Source organism: Stylophora pistillata, chromosome 8 (genome assembly GCF_964205215.1).
Source record: "Stylophora pistillata chromosome 8, jaStyPist1.2, whole genome shotgun sequence".
NCBI classification, from domain to species: domain Eukaryota; kingdom Metazoa; phylum Cnidaria; class Anthozoa; order Scleractinia; family Pocilloporidae; genus Stylophora; species Stylophora pistillata.
This window is the reverse complement of record NC_142526.1, coordinates 11,245,333-11,266,308: the sequence shown is the minus strand read 5'-3', so window position 1 is coordinate 11,266,308 and position 20,976 is coordinate 11,245,333. Positions and strand designations below refer to the sequence as shown.

At 40.3% G+C, this 20,976-nt stretch overlaps 1 protein-coding gene across 1 annotated transcript; it reads left to right on the top strand.

Annotated features, from left to right (window-relative positions):
• Positions 1-1,720: 1,720 nt before the first annotated feature.
• Positions 1,721-20,627, top strand: LOC111336055 (E3 ubiquitin-protein ligase MIB2). Its single transcript, XM_022942083.2, has 19 exons — positions 1,721-2,096; positions 3,796-3,967; positions 5,679-5,913; positions 8,193-8,435; positions 9,151-9,261; positions 9,495-9,599; positions 9,985-10,267; positions 11,018-11,151; positions 11,425-11,532; positions 12,575-12,615; positions 12,844-13,000; positions 13,127-13,281; positions 13,758-13,881; positions 14,331-14,543; positions 16,813-16,970; positions 17,543-17,741; positions 17,887-18,007; positions 18,244-18,309; positions 18,647-20,627. The coding sequence occupies exons 1-19, from the start codon at positions 1,874-1,876 to the stop codon at positions 18,901-18,903; spliced, it is 3,105 nt and encodes a 1,034-aa protein (XP_022797818.2). The 5' UTR covers positions 1,721-1,873; the 3' UTR covers positions 18,904-20,627.
• Positions 20,628-20,976: the final 349 nt, after the last annotated feature.

Below are 20,976 nucleotides of genomic sequence, written 5' to 3'. Positions count from 1 at the left end.
CCTAGAGAGGAGCAAATGCCCGGCTACACTGTAGAAGCTCAGTTTCTATGTCAGCTGATGGGTCAATGGCTGTAATCAGCAAATTATTTTCATATCATAACTGTTTCTATAGCAACCCTTGCATCTTTCATCATAATGCACTTAAAAATATCAACAGCAACCAGTCGTTGCTTAAAGGGCCGTTTGCAGACGCTTAAATCATAGGTGAGACAAGCGGGCATTTACTACGTCGTAATCATGTGGAATATTCTAGACAAGATCAACGAACTGAACGGAAAGTATCACGGCGAAAGAGCCACTTGAGAGGATGCAAACTGCTCAAAGACTAATGGTTGATAAAGTTGCCGCTACGTCAACTACACTGCAAAACCAAGCATTAGAAGACAAGAGTCTTCCGGAGCTACTGGTGGAAACTTCCTTGCTGGGTTAACAAGTCTCATCCAGGTGGCCTTGGACCAATTCCGTTGGGAAATGCCGCAGTAGATTCATTTTCAGATCATCTTCGCTAGTAACAGCCTCCTCCGAATGGACTACAAGTACGAGTGTGCGTCCAAAACAACTGTCTAAAGACATACTTTGGAAGTTTCTTTTTGGGTTTATTGATACAAATGGTGAATCAACACAACTGGAACTATGGAGAAAACTTTTACCTGCAAACAATTTCCCCTGGAATTGCCCTAAATCATCATCACATTTTTATGCTTTAACCAAAACTAAATGGTGATTATAATAACTTGCTAAAACATTGTACACTGTCCTTTGTGTATTATCCTGGTGTCCATGTTATGAAGCAAATGATTTTAGTTTTCTGCTCTAATAGATTTGGCAGAAATAAAAAAAAAAAATGGCACTCGACTTTCAAACGATGTGAAGGTTATTCAAGAGCCCGGCTGCCCTCCCGATCGATTTTGTTGTGTCCGGCAAAGCAGAACCTTTCACCCATTTCCTTCACCCCCATTCTTTTAATAATCTTAATTAATTACGTCGAAGACTTCTAAATTTTTGTTCTTCCAACTATAATCAAACAATCAAGCATCGGAAGCCTCAAAAATAGAGGGCATCTGGTTTTCGCTGCACCCCGGAAATTTGCTGTGAATCGCAAATCCATTCAGTACAGTACAGAGGAATTTCTTACCTTGTCTTTCAATTAATAATGCATAAGTTCCACGACCTGCCCAACCAAGTTGGCCTCGGGTTAAAAAGAAACTAAAACAGATCCTGGGATGCCCTAAATTGAAAACGTTGGGACTGTTTAAAATATGACTAAGGAAGTAGACAAATTGCTCAGTGATTTGGTCCATGTCGATCACAGTAGATTTAGCGCGAAGCGAAAATGTGAGGCGAAGATACTGTCACGAAAGTCTCCATTGTGTCGAGACATCTTCAGCTGTGTTTACGTGGAAAGATCGGCGGTAAATTACGCGTTCTTAAATCAGATTTTTCTGGACGAGTGTTACAAGGCGTGATATTGATTCACTTCCGGTCACAAAAGTGACGTATATCCGACTGCACCCAATATATTTTTGTGAGCCAGCTCTTTAAAATCGAGCAAATTGATATAACCGGAAACCTTTTCTCACTGCGAGAGACCAAAATCTGAAGCCTTACTTAAAATTAAGAAGCTCAAAAGCATGACTAAATATAGGAGTGTCGCGTTTCCACAGTGATCAAATAATTTTTCCGACTTCCGGTCGTGGGAGAAGAGTTTATGAGAGGGTCTGGAGCGACGTTAGTCCGCTGTACACAGGAAATATACGCTTGCCTTTCGAAGAAAATCAACAACTTTGTTTCGGATTCTACGTATCGCTGTGAAACCGCAGATTTCTTCGGAAGGCATGTTTCTTTAGAGAGCAGAATTTAATCAGAGAATTCGATGGAAACTGGCAGCCGTGTCGTCCGAGGACCTGACTGGAAGTGGACAAACCAAGATGGAGGCGAGGGCCATGTTGGCACTGTAGTTGTTGTTGGTAAAACGGGCAGTGTGTCTTCCCCGGATAAAACTGTTGTTGTACAATGGGATGGTGGAACGAGGACGAATTACAGATGTGGTTATCAAGGAGCATTCGATCTCTGTTTGTTTGATAATGGCCCTGTTGGTATGTATATTCGTTTGAAGTTGTATAATTAAGAAGTTGTGCATTTATCCCCCGGCGAATTTGTTGTATATTCGGTCATTAATTTTATATATGTTGGAGCTTATATCGATCTAAACATGTGCAATTTGCACGTAAGTTGATCCGGCGTTGGAAAGACCGTCTTTTAACACGGTACTTCACGTAAAGTGCTGTTACGGCTAAGATTCTCGAACGAAAGCGAAAAAAAGTGGTAAATTCGACTGAAGTTAGGTATCCCTGGACAGAGATCCATAATTATTCATGCTTCGACGAATGTCTTTTCATTGTTGTTTTCCTTTGTGAATGGTTGATTAAACAGAAATGCAATTTGAGATTCATTTTTGGATGAGCTTTTGCTTTCCGTGAATTTGGACGGCATTCGTGGAAAAATTTCAAAGAATCTTGAAGTTCTCAGAATCAGGTCACACCATGCACGCATAATTTCACTTGAAAAATAGGCTGGAATCTATTATCTGTTTTTCTTCATCAAGTGAGAAAGATAAGGAATTTTTTTATGGAATCGATGAAATTTTGCACCATCACTTCCTATTGTAATGTATTAATTTATGTATCGTAAGCTAAACAAGAATTAGAATGAAATTTTTTTCTTTTCTTTTTTTTTTATCTAGTAAAAAGTTAAGGAATTCTTTTCTGGAATCAAAGAAATTTTGTGCCTCCACTTGCTTTTGAAATATATATTTAATTTTATATCATAAGCTAAATAAGAAATAGATTGTAATATTATCTTTTCTTTTTCAAGTGATTAAACTCATGTAAGGGAATATTACAAATCATCAACAAAATTGTGCATCATCAATTTTCTTTGTGGTTTATCAAATTTTACCTGATAAGTTAAATTATAAACACATTTTGATTGGTTCTTACACATGATCTACCCAAGGACAGACACAGATAGTATCAACATCAACATTTTGCTTTTAATTTTATAGATAAGGTAGCAGATTCCATGTTTCTGTAGGTCTGCACAGTTAGACAGATCACAGATGACATCAAAATGTGGTAATAACATCAGTGACACACTCAGCTGCTTCTGGTGTGCTGCTTTTTTCGTTTTTTTGTACCACATCTTCGTGTCATCTGTGATCTATTCACGTAGCAAATATAAAAAAAAGTTTCTACCCTACTTTTCACATGGCACTTAGTAAATAGATAGAAAAATCTGTTTTTTATTCAAATTTAAATAGTGATTCAACTTTTTAGTGAAAACATAGGGCAAACCTTGTTCTAAAAGTCTGTGGAATAAGTTTTTTACTGCTTTTACAAGTACAAACGAGGCTTCCAAAAATGAACCAAATTCAGCCTTCGAATGACGCTAATTATGCGTGAATTTTTTTCAATTTTCTCAAAAACAAAAGAAGTTTTCAACAAACTACATTATGTCTCGGTTTGTTTTACCTACAGGCCTACCTAATACTAGGATGATGAGCCAATTTGATTTTTTTACTGTGGTTGGTGATTTGTGAATTTGTCTGATTTTTTAATGACATCTTCTCTTAAATGCTATGGGTGACCCTGAAAAACTGTAGATATGAGAGAGAGTCACTAGTAAATCTCCTTTCAAGTTTGGTTCTTTAGAAAGTGACCGCATAGTCTCCAACAGGGGTCTTTGAGTGGCCGGCTTTGTTTACCTATAATGACATGCCTTTTGTTATTTTATCAGGTATTATACACAATAATGTTTCTTGTAATGAATGTAAGAAGCAATCCATTGAAGGAATGCGCTGGGAATGTGCTGATTGTGTGAACTACAATTTGTGTACTTCATGCTATATGGGGGATAAGCATTCACTGGAGCATGGATTTAACAGAATAGAGGCTCGTGGAAAACCAGGGTGAGTTGTTATTGGATTTAAGGTTATGATCAGCCTTAAGATATTCAATGACATGTTCATTTCAGTTGAAATAAACAATGTCAATTTTCAGAGGGTCTTTTGTCTTATCTTGACTTTTTAACGTAGCCAAAGAAAAGTATGCACTCTGATTGGTCAAATTCTTTGTTCACCATTTGCCTATGGGTGTGCGCTGCTGACTTGAGTTAATGCAAAGACTGGTTTTCATGCACTTGTTTTTTCTGGTCACATAAGATTGCAGTGTTAAGTAAAAGGGAACTCTTTTGGTACAATATATCAAAGTTATGTTATAAAACAAATAGAAACCACAGTGTACACTATTGAGTTATGGATACACGCAGGAGGATGCTAAGCACGAAAGCAGGGTAAGAGTCATGCAAGGCAATAGTGAAGAGTGACTCTACCTTCTTGAGTGCTTAGCAATTTGCTAACTTGTAGTAAGTTGTGTCATGCACCTAACTATAAGTATACTCAAAGCATAATCTTACACTCAGAACATGTTTGCAATCTGAATCAACGAAAAGGGTAGTTTGAGTTTGGAATCAGTTTGGATTCATTCTTGAATTTCAACTCCCAAATGGTTTTCACTCAAGTGCTTGACAGACTTTGTAAAATTTACAAACAATGACGTGCTTTTCATTTGTAGTTGATATTAAGCTTGGTACTGGTTTGAGTTATAGTTTATTAGCTTTGCTGACAGGCAGGGACACCACAACAGCTTGCGCCAAGTACTGCAGGCCCAGTAAATCCACCCACTCATCCCACCCCAGGGGAGGACATCCACCACACAGTAATCTCGTGCATGGGAAATCAACGTCTCCTACCCCTAACCCTGCAGGAGATGGGACCTACGGTTTTATTCGTCCTTATCCAAGAATACTAGAATATCTATCCATTTCTTGATATTATAGAAAGGTAGCAAATTCTCCTCAGTATTGGTCCGGCCGGGGCTCAAACCCTCAACCTCCCGCACAACACAGTCCGGCACTCTAACCAATTGAGCTAACCAGGGGGTGTTTATGTTTAATAACCCTTTCAATCCCTCTGTCTGCCGTGCAATTCTTTTGATGTTAATTCAGAGAACTTAGTTTTGGATATTAAACTAATAATCCCCTGATTGATATTTTTCTTTTCTCTCATCACGCAACATCATCATCCTTATCATTTTCACTGTCATTATTATGGTCATGGTTATGATCAATATAATTTCCTTTGCAAGTGTCATTATCATTATAATTATTGGAGGAGGTGGCATGGTCGAGTGGTTAAGGTGCTGGACTTGTAATCCAGTGTCCCTGGCTCAAGTCCTCCACCCTGCCACTCACTGGATTTGTTCACAGTTGCCCCTCGTTCAACTCCTCAGCTGTGCTCTGTTAATAGCCCACTGGTCTGCCTCCTGCCAGTAGAGATTTTTGAGCTCTTAGTCTACATTGTGGCTGAAAAGCCCCCAAGGGGAAGCTTCAATTTACGTACTTATTATTATTATAATTATTATTATTATGTTTATCATAACCATCATCATCATTGTCATTATCACTATGATCATTGTTGTTATCATTTCTATTGAATTGCAGTCATGTTTTCTCATTAATTTAATATGAACAAAGTAAGTCCATTGTGTTACAACTTCTTTAAGGATATATTACATGTTCTGATTTCTTTCTTTTTTTTTTTCTTTTTTTTTTTTCGTTAGGGTTTATGTTGGCAGAAGACTCGGAAAATGTAAAGTTGAGGCCAAGGGTATATTTTGTGGTGCACAGGTTACAAGAGGACCGGACTGGGACTGGGGAAATCAAGATGGAGGAGAGGGGAGTGTTGGTCAAGTTGTAGAAGTGAGAGGCTGGGAGACAGAGAGTTTTCAGAGTGTAGCATGTGTGATGTGGAAACCTACTAGTACAAATGTGTACCGTGTGGGACACAAGGGGAAGGTATGTAGTATACCTGCATGTTAGCTATTTAATGTTCCACCTCTTAACCACTAGGATCTGGTTGTGACCCTACTTTCTAGCAGCTTTGTGCATCCTTGTAAAAGTAGCAGGGTAAGAAACTTTCTTTTCAACTCTCTTGTCCTTAATTGGATAAGTGCACCGTTAATTTTACTTGTCAGGACCACAAGTTTGTTTGTCTGAAAATCCTGACAATAACAACTACAGGCCAAGAAAGAGGATTTACTGGAAATTAATTGGCTGCACTTTGGGTAATGAAGTTAAACACATGTGTATTGTATTGTACTCTCGATAAACAGCATTTATTCTAATGGAAACATGATTTTAGGAGAAGTTGATGATACTGGTGAACTGGCCTTTTGTATTGGATACATGTAGCCCACCTAGGCAGACCATCTGATAGGGGGCGGAAAAAAATGGAAAGTTACACGGAAATTTTCGGCAATATTATATGGAAAAATAAATGACGATTATGCAGAAATGTCTAAAACTTAATAAACTTGTTCCCTTGCCTTTTTCCAACGTATAAAATACACATTAACGTCTTATCAAGAATTTTAGTCCTTTATGAGGTATGTCTTCATTCAACACAGTTTTTTCATAGTTTTAGTCGTTGAGTTTGTCCAAAGCTCAGTAGCCAGCCATTAAATTGGAGGAGGAAATCTGGACACCGGAAATCAGTATTAAAACAAGAGTAGAACCCAGGCCCATCACCAGAAGATGCATGGAATGCCTGGGGGTTTAAAACTGTTTACAAATACGAACGAAAGGCATGTTTTCATCGCTGTTTTGGGTGAATAACTGCTTCAAAATGATCAATCTTTTCGTTTTTTTTGCTTCTGGGGATGGTAAGCTGTTGCTGTCTCGCTTAAATGTAGAAATTTTTTAGTTTTATGCAGAAAAATGCGTTAAGGATGCGGAGAATGCGGAAGTAAGCAAATTATGAGGATCTGCACCACCGCATCCTGTCAGATGCCCTGCCTAGGGATATCATTTCATAATTCTCCTAACTGTCTTCTACACAATTGTCTTGATGTTAGTTCGGAGAATTTGGGGTTGGGTCAACTAATAATCTCTTAATGTTTGAGTTTTTCTTTTTTCTTATCGCTTGTAATTGTTACATAAATTATTCTATTAATATTGTGGAGAGAAAATTTTATCTTGGTCACCCATGGTAGTGAAAGGGTTCACATCTCCGTTGCTAAATAGCTGCTGGGGCACCTGATCTCAAAATTTGAAGCAATTGGGGATCAAATTCTAGGATTTAACAGTGATTTTAACTTTGTTCAATGCTGTGAAAGTGTAGCATGATTGTCTGAGGGAATGTATTCCAGAGAAGGACTGTTGTTGCTGGCAGTGACTGACGTTTTGACAAACTCTGCTGAAGTCATCAAGTGACTAGTTGTTGTTAGTAGAATGTCCTTAGTCCAGTTCATGTAAAATGATTGGTCAGTTTTTCTGTGATGTTGTTGGCTGTAAGACACCAGTGGTGTAAGTCAGCCGTGTCCAATTCTGTTAGGAAGATTATTTTAACCCATTCATAGCCACAGCTTTTTTGAAAAACTGTGTTTTGAAGCTAGTCGAACAGATATCGGGTCACTGTTGTGGTTTTAAAAGCTCAAACTTACCACAAACCCATTGACAGCTTGTACACTCGACAGCCTTTTAATCCAAATGCAAAATGGCGGCCTGAAAATCTCTGGCAGGTGCAGAAAGCAAAATTCGGAGCAAATTAATGCCCCACTTACAACTTTTACTTTTCTCTCTTTCCCCTGCCCTTTTTCCCCTTCCCTTGCCTGAAGTTTCTCCTTATGCACTTGCTGGAAATTTAGTAGGCTTCATTTTGGTGTAGAGATTTTTTAGGAAACTACTCATTATTTTCAAACCACATGCTCAGAAAGGTAGGTGGGTAATGGAACAAGATTTTCGTGCAGATTTTCAGGTCAAAGTTACATGTTTTTTTGGCCATTCTCCAATCTCCTTCACTCAATTGCACTCATTCTGGTATCGTTTGTAAGATATTTTCAACCTGTTTAAGTATGTGCTCAAAGTCGTGCTCCAGGGTTAAAAGTGATGACATCACAAGGCGTAGAAAGGGTGTGGTTCCACATGGGCGCTTATGGATGCACTGGATGTCAATAGGTTAAAGATCTGTGGCTTCGAAAAAATTTGTAGGCTTGACTTGTCAGATGTGTGCAATGACATCTTCTAAGCTTGAATCTTTTTAATTGTTGTTGTTGTTGGTTTTTATTTTTTTCCAGGTGGATTTGATTTGCCTAAGGGAAGGTTCTGGAGGATTTTATTACAAGAATCATTTGCCAAAACTTGGACAGAAGCCTGAATCCCTGATAATCCCTTCAACAAGTAGTGCAGCCTCAGCAACTGGTTCAGTTGATCACTCTATGAATTTCGAGGTTGGTGAACGCGTCAGAGTGCTTTTGGATGTGACTACATTGAAGGATATTCAGGAAGGACATGGTGGATGGAATGACAAAATGGAAGAGGTATGTCCTAAAATTTGACTCATTAAAACAATAATCACTGACTGAATGGATGACTGAGTGATATAGCTAGCTGGCTGACAGGTAGGCATATGTACTTACTTACTTAAATAGGCATATTTACATAATTATCTATCAACTGCACAACAGTACTTATGACAGACATTGATTTTTTGGAGGATTCGAATAGTTGATGCAACTGAGAGATTGACTGATGGAATGACTGACTGACTGAGTGACTGTTTGACTGAGTGACTGACTAACTGAGTGACTGTCTGACTGAGTGACTGACTAACTGAGTGACTGTTTGACTGACCAAAAGACAGACTGAGTCACAGACAGACAAACTGACTCACAGGCAAACTGTTTGTGCGACTGATTAACCTGTTGACACATTGAAGGATAGATGATTGACCAAAAGACTGACCAAGCAAGTAACTCAATAACACACAGATGGACTCACAGCCAGACTGACTTACTGACTGACTGACTCATTAACTCACTCATAGACACACTGTATGACTGACCTAATTAGACAGGCAGAAAACTTAATTGACAAGCTGTCTGACCAATTGATTGTCAAAATGACCAACAGACTGACTGACTGATTGACTGACTGAATGACTAACTCCCTGACCGCCCTACAGAAAGACAGCTTTCATTGATAAACTGCCGGACAAAACTACATGTAACTGTGAATTGTTCTTAATTATTTTAGGTGATTGGTCTAGTGGGTACTGTCCATAGAATCACAGAGCGAGGGGATGTCAGAGTGCAGTATCCTGGGTTTGCAAACAGGTGGACATTTCATCCAGCCTCTCTCACAAAGGTATTGTGTTTTTTTTTTTTATTTTGCAATGAGTTGTATTTACTGGGGATTGTTCTTTTTTCATACACCTAGCATATCAAAAGATTTTGTAGAGGTCATAAGATACTTTCAGTGACAAGTAGTTGGCAAAGAAGTGTAGCTACAATAGTATTTGAAATTTTTAAGACAGTCATTTTTGCCACGTACCAGCAAAAGGAGTAACTTCATGTGGATATTTTGTCATTTGCTGACAGGTGGAGGAGTTTCATATTAATGACAAGGTACGCATCATGAAAGATCAACCATTGCTCAAGAAACTTCAGGTTGGGCACGGAGAATGGACAGATAGCATGGCTGTGGTAAGGAATAAAGTTTTGAGAAATAATTGTTTATTCGTAAATCACAAGTTTACTGGCTCAGATCAGAACTATCGGCGTGTTTTTCGATTGAAAGTCGTAAAACCAACACCAAAGTAATCGAAACGACGAATCAGAAGAAAGGAAATTATTCTCTTAGAGCCACTGGAAGCTCATTAAGTAAAAACAAACTGCCCAAAGCGCGGGAAAACGCGGGTTACCAAGTTTCAGTATTGCATCTGATTGGTTGAGAGAGTGGCGCGAATTTTCTGAACCAATCACAGGGCGAAATAAAGCAAAACCAATTTAGTGCCGGATTTACTTCTGACACTCGACTGGAAATTGCCCTATTCGTTCCAGTGTTAATTAGCTTTGTCTTCCCCAAAAGGCTCTAGGCAAAGTGGGTAAAGTGCTGAAGATTTACTCCGATGGGGACATCCGCGTGTCTGTAGCAGATCATGTATGGACGTTCAACTCAGCTGTACTTGTAAAAGAGGCATCTGCAGCCACATCTGAGCCACAGTCCACCTCGCAGAGGGGACAGGTGGAGTTGCAAGGGATCTTACAATCGTCATCATCCTCTACATCTTCTTCTGCGTCGCAGCAGCATGATCATGACAATTTGACAGCAGAGGAACGAAGACAATCTCAGCAGTTGCAGACAGAGATAGGTAGAGACCTTTACCCTTCACAGCCTAAAGTCAGTGTTAATATTCTCCATACTGTTCTCTATACATTTCCTTTGGTACTGACCAGGAGAATTCGTTTAACTGTCAAAGCTTCTTAGGTTGGCGATCATTTCCTTCCCCACCCTCTTCCCCGTTGCCCATTCTTCCACTTAACACCTACTCCCTCGGCAAATATTTCCTCGCCCCAATCCTCCACAGTTACCAAACCTAAGATGGCGGCCTAATACGAAAATGTGCACTCGTGCGCCCAAAATACGCCGGCACTGCAGGCTAAGACGCCCCATTTCATGCTACTGATTATACTGAAAGCGTTTCAGCGAAAACCATTATGGTGAAATGTCTTCTTGGATTTGTCGTCAAATTATTAAAACTGAGTCTCCACAATGTAATTGACGAGCACTCAATTCGATTAATTTTTCTCATCTTCTTTGCACATTCTGTCAAAAATATTAATCAGTAATTTTATACAGTACCACTCACATGTAAGTTGACAGGCCTTCGAAGCTCGATACTCGCTTCACGATCCGCGATCCACGATTCCCAAGGCTCAAGTCGAGTTTCGAGAAGTTTTAGGTCGTTTGAGAAATGTTCCATGCAAGTTTGAAGACCTTTGTCTTCGACTTAACATGTGGGTGATAATATAGGCTTCTCTGAAGTAATTAATTAATGTTTGTTTGTTTTTTTGTTTTTTCGTTTTTTTTTTTTTTTTTTTTTTTTTTTTTTTTTATGAAGACCAATCGCTGAGGTCTCTTTTAGACCATCTCCGTATCAACAGTTCGACTGACATCGGATCCATGATCATAAGCGAAGCAGGACAAGGGAATGTTGAACGACTAAAGGAGTTGTTCCATGCCCATCCAGATAAGGTACGAATAGGCATAAGTTTCAGTTCTTTTTCCTTGTCAATTTATACCGACTAATATTTCAAAGAATTTTAAGTTGTTTGTCGCACAACGTAAAATTATCTTGTGTTCATCAAAGTTATTTGCAGGATTGCTTCGACTTCACTGGTGGTGAAAGATAGAGAACGCTTATTCGCACAAAAGTGAGGAAAGGGAGCGATTTATCTTTGACGCAAGTCCTCCGAAGTGAAAAGGTTCCATAATTTTGTTTGCGCTGACTAATTACTGTGTTTGCAGGTGGATGTGGTGCGATCAGACAAGACAGCATTGCAGATAGCCAGTCATCAGGGACTAACAGCAGTTGTTGAGCTTCTGATTCAGCTAGGCGCAGATGTTAATTTACAGGTCAGTGAGTCTGATTCAGATGAATCTCTAAAGAGAAACGTCAGAAATTTTTGTCGATACAGGAATAAAGAATAAGCGAAGTCTCTCAAGAATATGATCCCTAACTAGATTTGATTTCATGGTAGTGTTCTCTGCTAACTAAGCTCGTACAGAGAAGTAGGTGATAAGGGAGGCACTGTGTTAGGCTCATATAATAATAATAATAATAATAATAATAATAAAGTATTTATATAGCGCTAGTATCCTCAAAGTTCAAAAGCGCTTAACAAGAGCGACACAATAGTAAAAATTATAAAAATGCTTTTTTCAAAAGGAAAGTTTTAAGTTGTTTTTAAAAACGGACACTGAGGAGCTGTTCATAATATCGGACGGCAAAGTGTTCCACTGTGTGGGGCAGCTACGGAAAAAGATCTTGCACCGCATGTCTTCAAATTAAAATGAGGTATCACAAGAGTTTTAGATATGTGACACGCCTGCATACTGCGTCGCTTACCAGTTGTTTCGTACCCACAGACGTTTCGTCCTTAGTCGATTCGCACCCAGCTAGGAGCATTTGTACCTTGTCAGTTAAGTTGTTTTGCACCCATACTGATAAAGTATGTTTTCCATGTCAAGTATGTTTGAAGGATCCGAAACTATGATTGGTCTCTTTTATTTAATAGCAGTATAATCTATTCCATTTAAAATGACACACTAACCTTGTGCTAGGCAGTAATTTAGTGGCATAAATGTAGTTACACAAACTGGGCACGAATCATCTGAATCTAGTTACAACTCGATTGAGTACGAAACGTCTGTGGGTACGAAACGACTGGATACCAGCACGTCCTGTATGTAATGATACAGTTAAAAAAATATGAATTCTAATTCTAGTAAATAAAGTTGATCAACATAGGTATGTACACATAAAGAAAGGATGCTTTGGTTTCAGAGGCAACTTGGAACAATTTGTGTGCAAATCATCACACGGTGTTCAGAGTAGTTAGGCCGAACAAACACGTGTCCGTCCAATTATAACATATTGTTTTATTTTCTTTTTCAGGATCCTGAAGGCGACACTGCTTTGCATTACGCAGCATTTGGGTGAGTTAAAGATACAGGGGTAACTGACCAACCTCAGTCGTGGTCAGTACGTCACCAATATTTGCTTAGTAGTTCTCGGTGTTTGAATCCATATGCTCTTGCACGGAGCGAGGGACTCGGTCTTGTTTAAACGCAGAACTATAAGACCTTCATAAATGGCTGCTGCAAGGGGTGATCCAGAGCCTTTCGAAATGATTCATCACGATTAACCATAATTTATTCCAACAGTAATCAGCCCACAACAGCTGCCGCTCTGTTGAAAGGAGGAGCAGACGGAAACCGGCTCAACAAAAACAAATGTTCCCCTTTGCATGTTGCAGTAAACAAGGGCTTCACTGACGTAGTGAAAACGTTTCTTAGCTGCTCATGCAACGTCAATGCTCAGGTATGTTGCTTACTCGTATCTTGTCGTTGATGTAAATGTAGAAGATGAAAATAAAATGTAGTCTCAATGATTTTAAGGGACCATCAGTGACGTCGCTAATGTTGGTGAAAATTTGTTTGTTCGTAGGACTCTTATGGCGACACTGTTCTTCATGACGCTATTGCTAAAGACTTTGCAGACATTGTCGAACTCCTTATAAACTTCCGTGGCATTGACTTGTCAATCAAGAACAAACGAGGATTCAATTGCTTGCACCATGCTTCCTTGAAAGGAAATGCAAGGTCAGTATTCAACGTGAACTATAACGGGAAATTTCAAGTACTGGAAAGTGGAAATAAATTAGTTAGACAAAAGAGATAAGCTAATTTAAAACGTACATTTAAATTAGTGTGCTTAACTTAAAGCACACATCAACATCATCCAATCAGAGAAAGGTCTGCTTCACAGGGAGCCTATGAGAACTCAAAAGAAACGTACAAACGATCTCAAGCGCGGGAAAACACGCGAGCAAACGGCTGAGAGGATGACGTCAGTTCTCTGGACCAATCACAGAACGCACTGATGCGCAGCAAAAATCTCCGAATGGGGATCACTCTCCAAACTCAATTTAAAATCGTTGTGTTGTTTATTATCATAACATCGACACAACATTTTAAAACTTAGTAGCTCTAAGGTTTGTTGCAAATGCTTTTTGGAAAACAGAAGTTTTTGGGGATGTATTTGTTTTGATAACCTTTGTGGCTTTCACACCATTCAGAGCAGCGTCGCTGATTATACAAAAGTCACCAGATTTAATGGGCGCAGTCAAAGATGATGGCTTCTCAGCGCTTCACCTGGCGTCATTGAACGGACATTATGATGTTGTTAAATGTTTAGTTCAGGTAAGTGTGTGTTTGACTGCGAGTTATTGTTTAATGGCAAGCATGTTTGTAGCTCAGAATGTTTCACAGTGTCTTCACTGCATGGGTGGCGGCACGGTGCCGCAAAAAAAAAACAAAAACAAAAACAAAAAAACACTCGTGGGACCGAATCTCGGACTCTGTACTTCTGAATAGGTCCGTCCGTCTTTAGTTAAGGCTATTTTTAAAATGTCAAGAAAAAGAAAAAAAAATGGAAATGACGATTTTGGGTTTTGAAATCTTTTAGCAACAAATCCAACCTTTGGGTAACGATGGAAGGAAATTGGCCTTTTTAGTAACGAAGACGATCAATATCCAGCCATCTTGCAGACATGCACATTGACCTTAATCATATCATATGGTCGATATGTTGCTCGTTAGAACAACTTGTAGAACAACTATAACAGGTTTACACTTTGCCATCTTTTCAGGCTCGCTCTCTTTTTGACATCAATCTCCGCAATGGTCGTCAACAGACCCCTCTCCTCCTTGCAGTCGATAAAAGACACGTGAAAATAGCTAAACTTCTTTTGGAAAATGGAGCTAATGTCAACGCACAAGATGATGTCGGTGATTCACCACTTCATGTAGTAGTCATGTACCATTCCTTGAAATTTGGAGGAAATAATGCTCCAAAGAAAGAGGTGAGACTTAGATGAACAGCTAGTCGTGTAGATAAACTTTTGTCTGTTTGTCTGTCTCTTACTGTCAGTCTGACTGCCTCCCTGTCTGTCTCCTATTGTCTGTCTGAATGTGCGCTTCTCTGCGGTCTCTTTCTTTCTACTTGCCCGTCTTCCTTATTCTTTCCACCTGACTGTCTGACTCTGTCTCTCTGTCTGAGTGTCTGCCTGTCTGACTCTGTCCCTCTGCCTGAGTGTCTGCCTATCTGACTCTGTCTCTCTGCCTGAGTGTCTGCCTGTCTGACTCTGTCTCTCTTCCTGAGTGTCTGCCTATCTGACTCTGTCTCTCTGCCTGAGTGTCTGCCTGTCTGACTCTGTCTCTCTGCCTGAGTGTCTGCCTGTCTGACTCTGTCTCTCTGCCTGAGTGTCTGCCTGTCTGACTCTGTCTCTCTGCCTGAGTGTCTGCCTGTCTGACTCTGTCTCTCTGCCTGAGTGTGTGCCTATCTGACTCTGTTTCTCTGCCTGAGTGTCTGCCTGTCTGACTCTGTCTCTCTGCCTGAGTGTCTGCCTGTCTGACTCTGTCTCTCTGCCTGAGTGTCTGCCTGTCTGACTCTGTCTCTCTGCCTGAGTGTCTGCCTGTCTGACTCTGTCTCTCTGCCTGAGTGTCTGCCTGTCTGACTCTGTCTCTCTTCCTGAGTGTCTGCCTATCTGACTCTGTCTCTCTGCCTGAGTGTCTGCCTGTCTGACTCTGTTTCTCTGCCTGAGTGTCTGCCTGTCTGACTCTGTCTCTCTGCCTGAGTGTCTGCCTGTCTAACTCTGTCTCTCTGCCTGAGTGTCTGCCTGTCTGACTCTGTCCCTCTGCCTGAGTGTCTGCCTGTCTGACTCTGTCTCTCTGCCTGAGTGTCTGCCTGTCTAACTCTGTCTCTCTGCCTGAGTGTCTGCCTGTCTGACTCTGTCCCTCTGCCTGAGTGTCTGCCTGTCTGACTCTGTCTCTCTGCCTGAATGTCTGCCTGTCTGACTCTGTCCCTCTGCCTGAGTGTCTGCCTATGTGACTCTGTCTCTGCTTAACCGTAACCTCTCTTTCTCTTTCTACCTGCCCTTCTATCGCCGTCCTGTCCATCTGTGTTTCTCTAGGGCAGTGTCCGAAAGCCAATGTTATGGATGTGTTCCTCAAGGTCTGTTATCGTCAGTCCGTTTAACCAGACGTGCTGTGAGGATCATTCTGTCTCTTTGTACGTCTGTCTGTCAGCAGTCACCGACTTATTCTTTAAATATCCAGATCTTTCCTTTGGAAATATCAGAATTCCAGTTTGCGTTGTATGTAGATGTTGTTATAAAATGTTTGGTTAGTTAAGTTTGTTTTAGCCATTTTTTTATATTAAGCATTAACTTTGCATTTGAATTCAAAATCTGTCGTTTAAACTATTGCCATGACTTTCCAAATAGCCCATTTCCGAATTACCCTTGGCCTCATTTTCAAAACGAGTCCTGGTGCTCATCCTTTCGTATGATAATAAGTTTTCATTCACTTGCAAATTAAACTCATTTTCACAAGAATGGTTGAGTACCAGGCCTCATTCTGAAAAAGAGGCCAAGGGTAATTCGGAAATGGGCTATTAGGACCGTCTTGTCTAACCTCCATAAGTAACGTGCTTATATTTTTCTGCTGACCCTGCCTTGGACTCACACCAAAGTTCTTGTTTTGGCTTACGCAGTCAAAGATTGGTTCTGTTGATCGGAAACCCTCCAGAGATTTAGCACCGCGTTTACGTGAAAGGGCAAACGTCAACTTGTCCTTTTACGTTTTGCGTAAGATGGCGTGAGCCTTGCTGCTTTAGCCTCGCGTAAGCTCAGGTCATGGTAGATTTGAAGGCGCATTTGAATGACCTATAAGGAGTAGTCTTGGTGCCCTCTTTTCCGGCAGTTAACTTTTACTCTGTGAGAGAAAGAGTGAAGAAAATCTTACGACCACGGCAAATGCGAAACAGGCTACTTTCACGTAGAAACGGCAAAGTGCAAATGGCTAACGGGAACAAATGGCGGGAAAACAAAATCACGTGGTCACTCTTGCCGTTCACGTTTGACGTAAACGGAGTGCTAAGTCTCTCTATTAAGTACGTTGATGCTCATTTGTGAGCTTTTTTGTAATAGTGTTTGAGTTAGAGAGTCGTTAGTCTTTGGTGCCTTTTGCAAGAGTGTGTTGCGGTCTGCCGCTTGGCCCTTCGTCATTCCGACCCAACAATAATTATGTTAAATCCCAACAAGTTTATCGTGCATATTGTTATCTTTACAGCTTCCTCTAAGCGATCCTACATTTGGTATAACCAAATTACTAGTGGAGCATGGTGCAGACATGACACTTGAAAACAAACATAGGAAAACCCCAGTACAGCTATGCAGAGATCCACGGCTCCGAGAGATCTTGTTACCCGAGGGTGCTGCACAAGAAGAGTGAGTAGAAATAACAGCCGACAATCTTCTATCGACCAAATTCGTCACTTTCCCTGCGGTTCAATATCTTCCACCTCTAGTCATTCTTGTTCGTTAGTAGCTATATCTATTTTTCTCTTTAATCGAACTAATGTTAGCCTAATGTAAGCTCTTCATATACTTATAGTTTTAAACGCCGCGTAAAATAATTAATAAGTTTTAAAATACCGCGTCGTACTCCTTCCAGCTCAGCTACCGAATGAGCAATGATATCGAATCTGTTTGTCACAAGCGAGTGTCAAGATTTAATAGAGGAACCGAAGTTACGAGCATCTTGCTACAGAGTACTCGTGATACAGCACCTTAGCTCCTAGTCTCCTTTGTACCTGTGATGTTACGTAAGGTGTAGTGCTTGACATGCTATAAAGCGCGTTGCGTGACATCTCAAAGTAAGACTGTGAGGTAGACTTGGTAGCTCAGCGAAGTAATGTTTTTTTTCCTTGTTTTTTTTTTTTTTTCGGTCAGACCTTAGCTATGTGATCTTCTAATCTTTCCGACAATTGATTGTGCGTATGTTCGTCTTTTTTTTGCAGTGCGACACGAAAAAAATCTCAGGCATCAAATGGCGCCTCTCCGTGTGCATCGTCGAGTTCATCGTCTGGCGTTTCCATGGAAACAGGCATTAAATGTCGCGTGTGTGATTTACCTGCTAACGCCACTTTTTCCCCATGTGGTCACGTGGTCGCTTGCATGGAATGTGCACCAATGCTTAAGAAGTGTTTTCGTTGTAAGGTAAAGGTCATAGAGCATTAATTTACTGCGTTGATTATACAAGAAAAAACGCAGTCACGAAAATTTAAACTTTTTTGGAGAGCGAATCTGGTCACAATTCTTGGCCACGTGGCAGTAATAACTTTGCCTCCTGTATGCTCTGTAGGCTGCGGTTGAGTCGTTTGCTAAAGTACAGCAGGAAGCGGAGAGTGTGGAATGTGTAGTGTGTTCAGATGAGCCACCCTCCGTCAAGTTTGAACCATGTGGACATATGATAGTTTGTGAAGGTACAAATATTTTTAGACTGCGTTTCTTATACAATATTTCAATCCGCGATTGAATGATAGAAAATTTCTCTGTTGAGACAAAAGCTACGAGCTGACTTCCCCCACCCCCCTCCTCCCCTTCTGCCGTCTCATTCTAGTAAGATCGGAGAGGCTCCTTGAGACGGATATGGTTTTACAAATCATTATTAAAGCTAGAAATTGCAAATTTTGATTTTATCATATCTTCCTGTCACTAGGATGTGCTACACGCATGAAAAAGTGCCTGAAATGCAAGGGTGTTATTGAAAGGAAAATATCCAGTGGTGAGTTCACGAGATCTTACACATTTCACTTTGTTTTCCTAAGGAAGTGAGGATAAGGATTTTAAGGCTGTCATTTCGGATTTTTTTTTTCGGACTAATCTCTGATGGAGTGGCTTTCGTTTTCACGCATTTCCAGCTGCATTAATAAAAGTCTAGTAGCTCGAAGGTAGTCGAGGGTTCTGAAGTGAAAATTTAAGGAAGTGCAGGGAATAAACAGCTGAGATTGAGATTCCAGCAACGTCATTGAGCCTGATGCAAGCCTTGTAAATACCCAAGACAAACAACTTTTCCAGCGATTTTCTTAATATTTCCTCCAATTTTTTTTTCTCGTTTGTAGGACAAAACGCACCCGCTCAACCAGTAGAATTGAGCGAAAACGATGAAAAATACTTGGAAACACTCCAGTCCTTGCTGTCGCTTCAAGCTCATGTACGGGAGATAGAAGATGCCAACATGTGCGCCATTTGTCTTGAAAAACCTCGCAATATGGCGTTTCTGTGTGGCCACGGCACATGCGTAGAGTGTGCCACGTCACTGGAGGTGTGTCCTATGTGCAGGAAACCCATTACTAAAAAGATAACTCTGTTCAACTGAATGCACAGGAAACCCACCACGAAGACCATGGCGCTGTTTTTATGAATGGGATGCTATGGTAGTAAATTTCTTAGTCAATAAGCTTTTTGCAGTCAAAGATCACATGGTACAAACGAAAGCCGGTATGAGGGCAAATCTTATGCAAGGATATTATCTTTATTGTGTCCAAAGCGTAAATTTGTTCTTCGGCAATGTGGGTTTTTTTTTTTTGTCTTTCCAGTGTGACCGATTACTTTAAAAGGCCCCTTTAAGTTTGAGCGGGATTTCAATTGCCAGTCTTGACTAGATGAAGATTTTTCTCCCAAGAATGCTTACCCAGATTGAGATAACACATTTGACATATATATCAAGGTGTGTTACTTTTGGGAAAACAAAAATACTCAAAGGTACGATCAAAAATGGACAGGCTGTCAATATGGTTCGGAAGCCTGTTCAGAAAACTGTTCTTTTCGACCTGAACATGGTTTGTGCTAATTAAATAAGTCTACCTAAAAATTGTACACAGGACTCCAGAAACCTTGGGATTCAACAGTCAAAGTCAAAGAACGAGTCACCACAACTTAAAAAATTTTACTGAAAAACATATTTGCATGGTGCTTACACTGGATCGTGGTTTTAGAAACCAAAGACGGCCTGTAATTCCTTGTAAGGAATTCGAGCAAATAACTATTTTGTTATCATAGTACTGAGACACTGTAGAATTTTACAAAAGAAGATATAATTCCCAGCCCTTGCCCCTAGATGTTCCGCGTTCACTCAGTTTGGATCTACTATTCTATGTTGTTAAGCTACGCGCGGGCAAAGCAGTACGAGGAAAAGCTAAGGAACAGGGTAAGAAAAACCCTTTCGAGGTTTTTCAGGGATTGAAGAATCTAAGGGCTAATTTCAGAGATCTTAGGTTTATAAGTGTCTTTAACAAATACAATCCAAATGCAAGTTGTTAAATTATATTTATCGATATCTAATATCTCATTTGTCACTGATTTTAGCTGGACTTTTGATGTGGCAAGTGAACGACATTATCTTTTAATTTGAATATATCAACAAAGTTGAAATGGTAAATTGGCCACCGTTACGATTATAAAAGCTGACGTTTCGAGCGTTAGCCCTTCGTCGGAGCGAAGGGCTAACGCTTTCGCTCCGACAAAGGGCTAACGCTCGAAACGTCAGCTTTTATAATCGTAACGGTGGCCAATTTACCATTTCAACTTTGTTGATATATCCAAATTATTTCGTTACCCCCACCGACGCAGCCCCAAACAGTTTCTTTAGAAACTATCAGCCTTTAGACATTATCTTTTGACTTGTAAACACGGTGAAGTAAGAGGAGTAGTTTGACTCGTCCCCAGTCGTTTTTTGGTCTCTTAAGGTCGCGAGCGTGCTGGGAGCTAGCCTTAGTCGCATGCATAGAGGACAATGATAGGAAGGTGGTGGAGAGAAAGGGTAAACTATCGTTCCCATCTACCCCTGCACGCTTACCGTAGTGAGGACTGACAATGCAAATATGTTACTAATGATTTTAGTCAAGGAATTAATTGCCGGATAGACAATTTTGCCTTAATGTAATTTATCACGAAATTAATTCCTTTTTATAGAGGCTTAACGCCTAATTGGGAGCCTTTAAATATCTCAATAGCGCTAGAGAGTGGTGTAACCACGACGAAGTTTTAATGCATGTGCGGTTCTTTAGTTTTTAATTGAATAAATCTCAATGCACAAACGCATATGGCGACTCAGCCCAAGTCTGTATTAATGTAAAAGTTTGTCTTATTTCAACCATTCTTTGGATATCCTCCTCACGGGGAGCCTTTTCTAGGCCTTCAGTTAGTACAGCAGCGCAGCGAAAATCAATTGAGGGTCGGGTCAAGTCGCGTTGAGGAACCCAGACCTCCCTCGATTACGTGACCCGACCCAAACTCCCTCGCTTTGTCCCTCCGCCGCTCACAATCGCACTTCGTTTTAATAACTGATTGCCTGGAATAGGCAACAGCACGGGTTTAGTTGGATCATGAAGTGCGTCCGTTACAACAGGGATTTTTAAGTAAAAACTTTTAAGTTGAGGTGAATAAACAA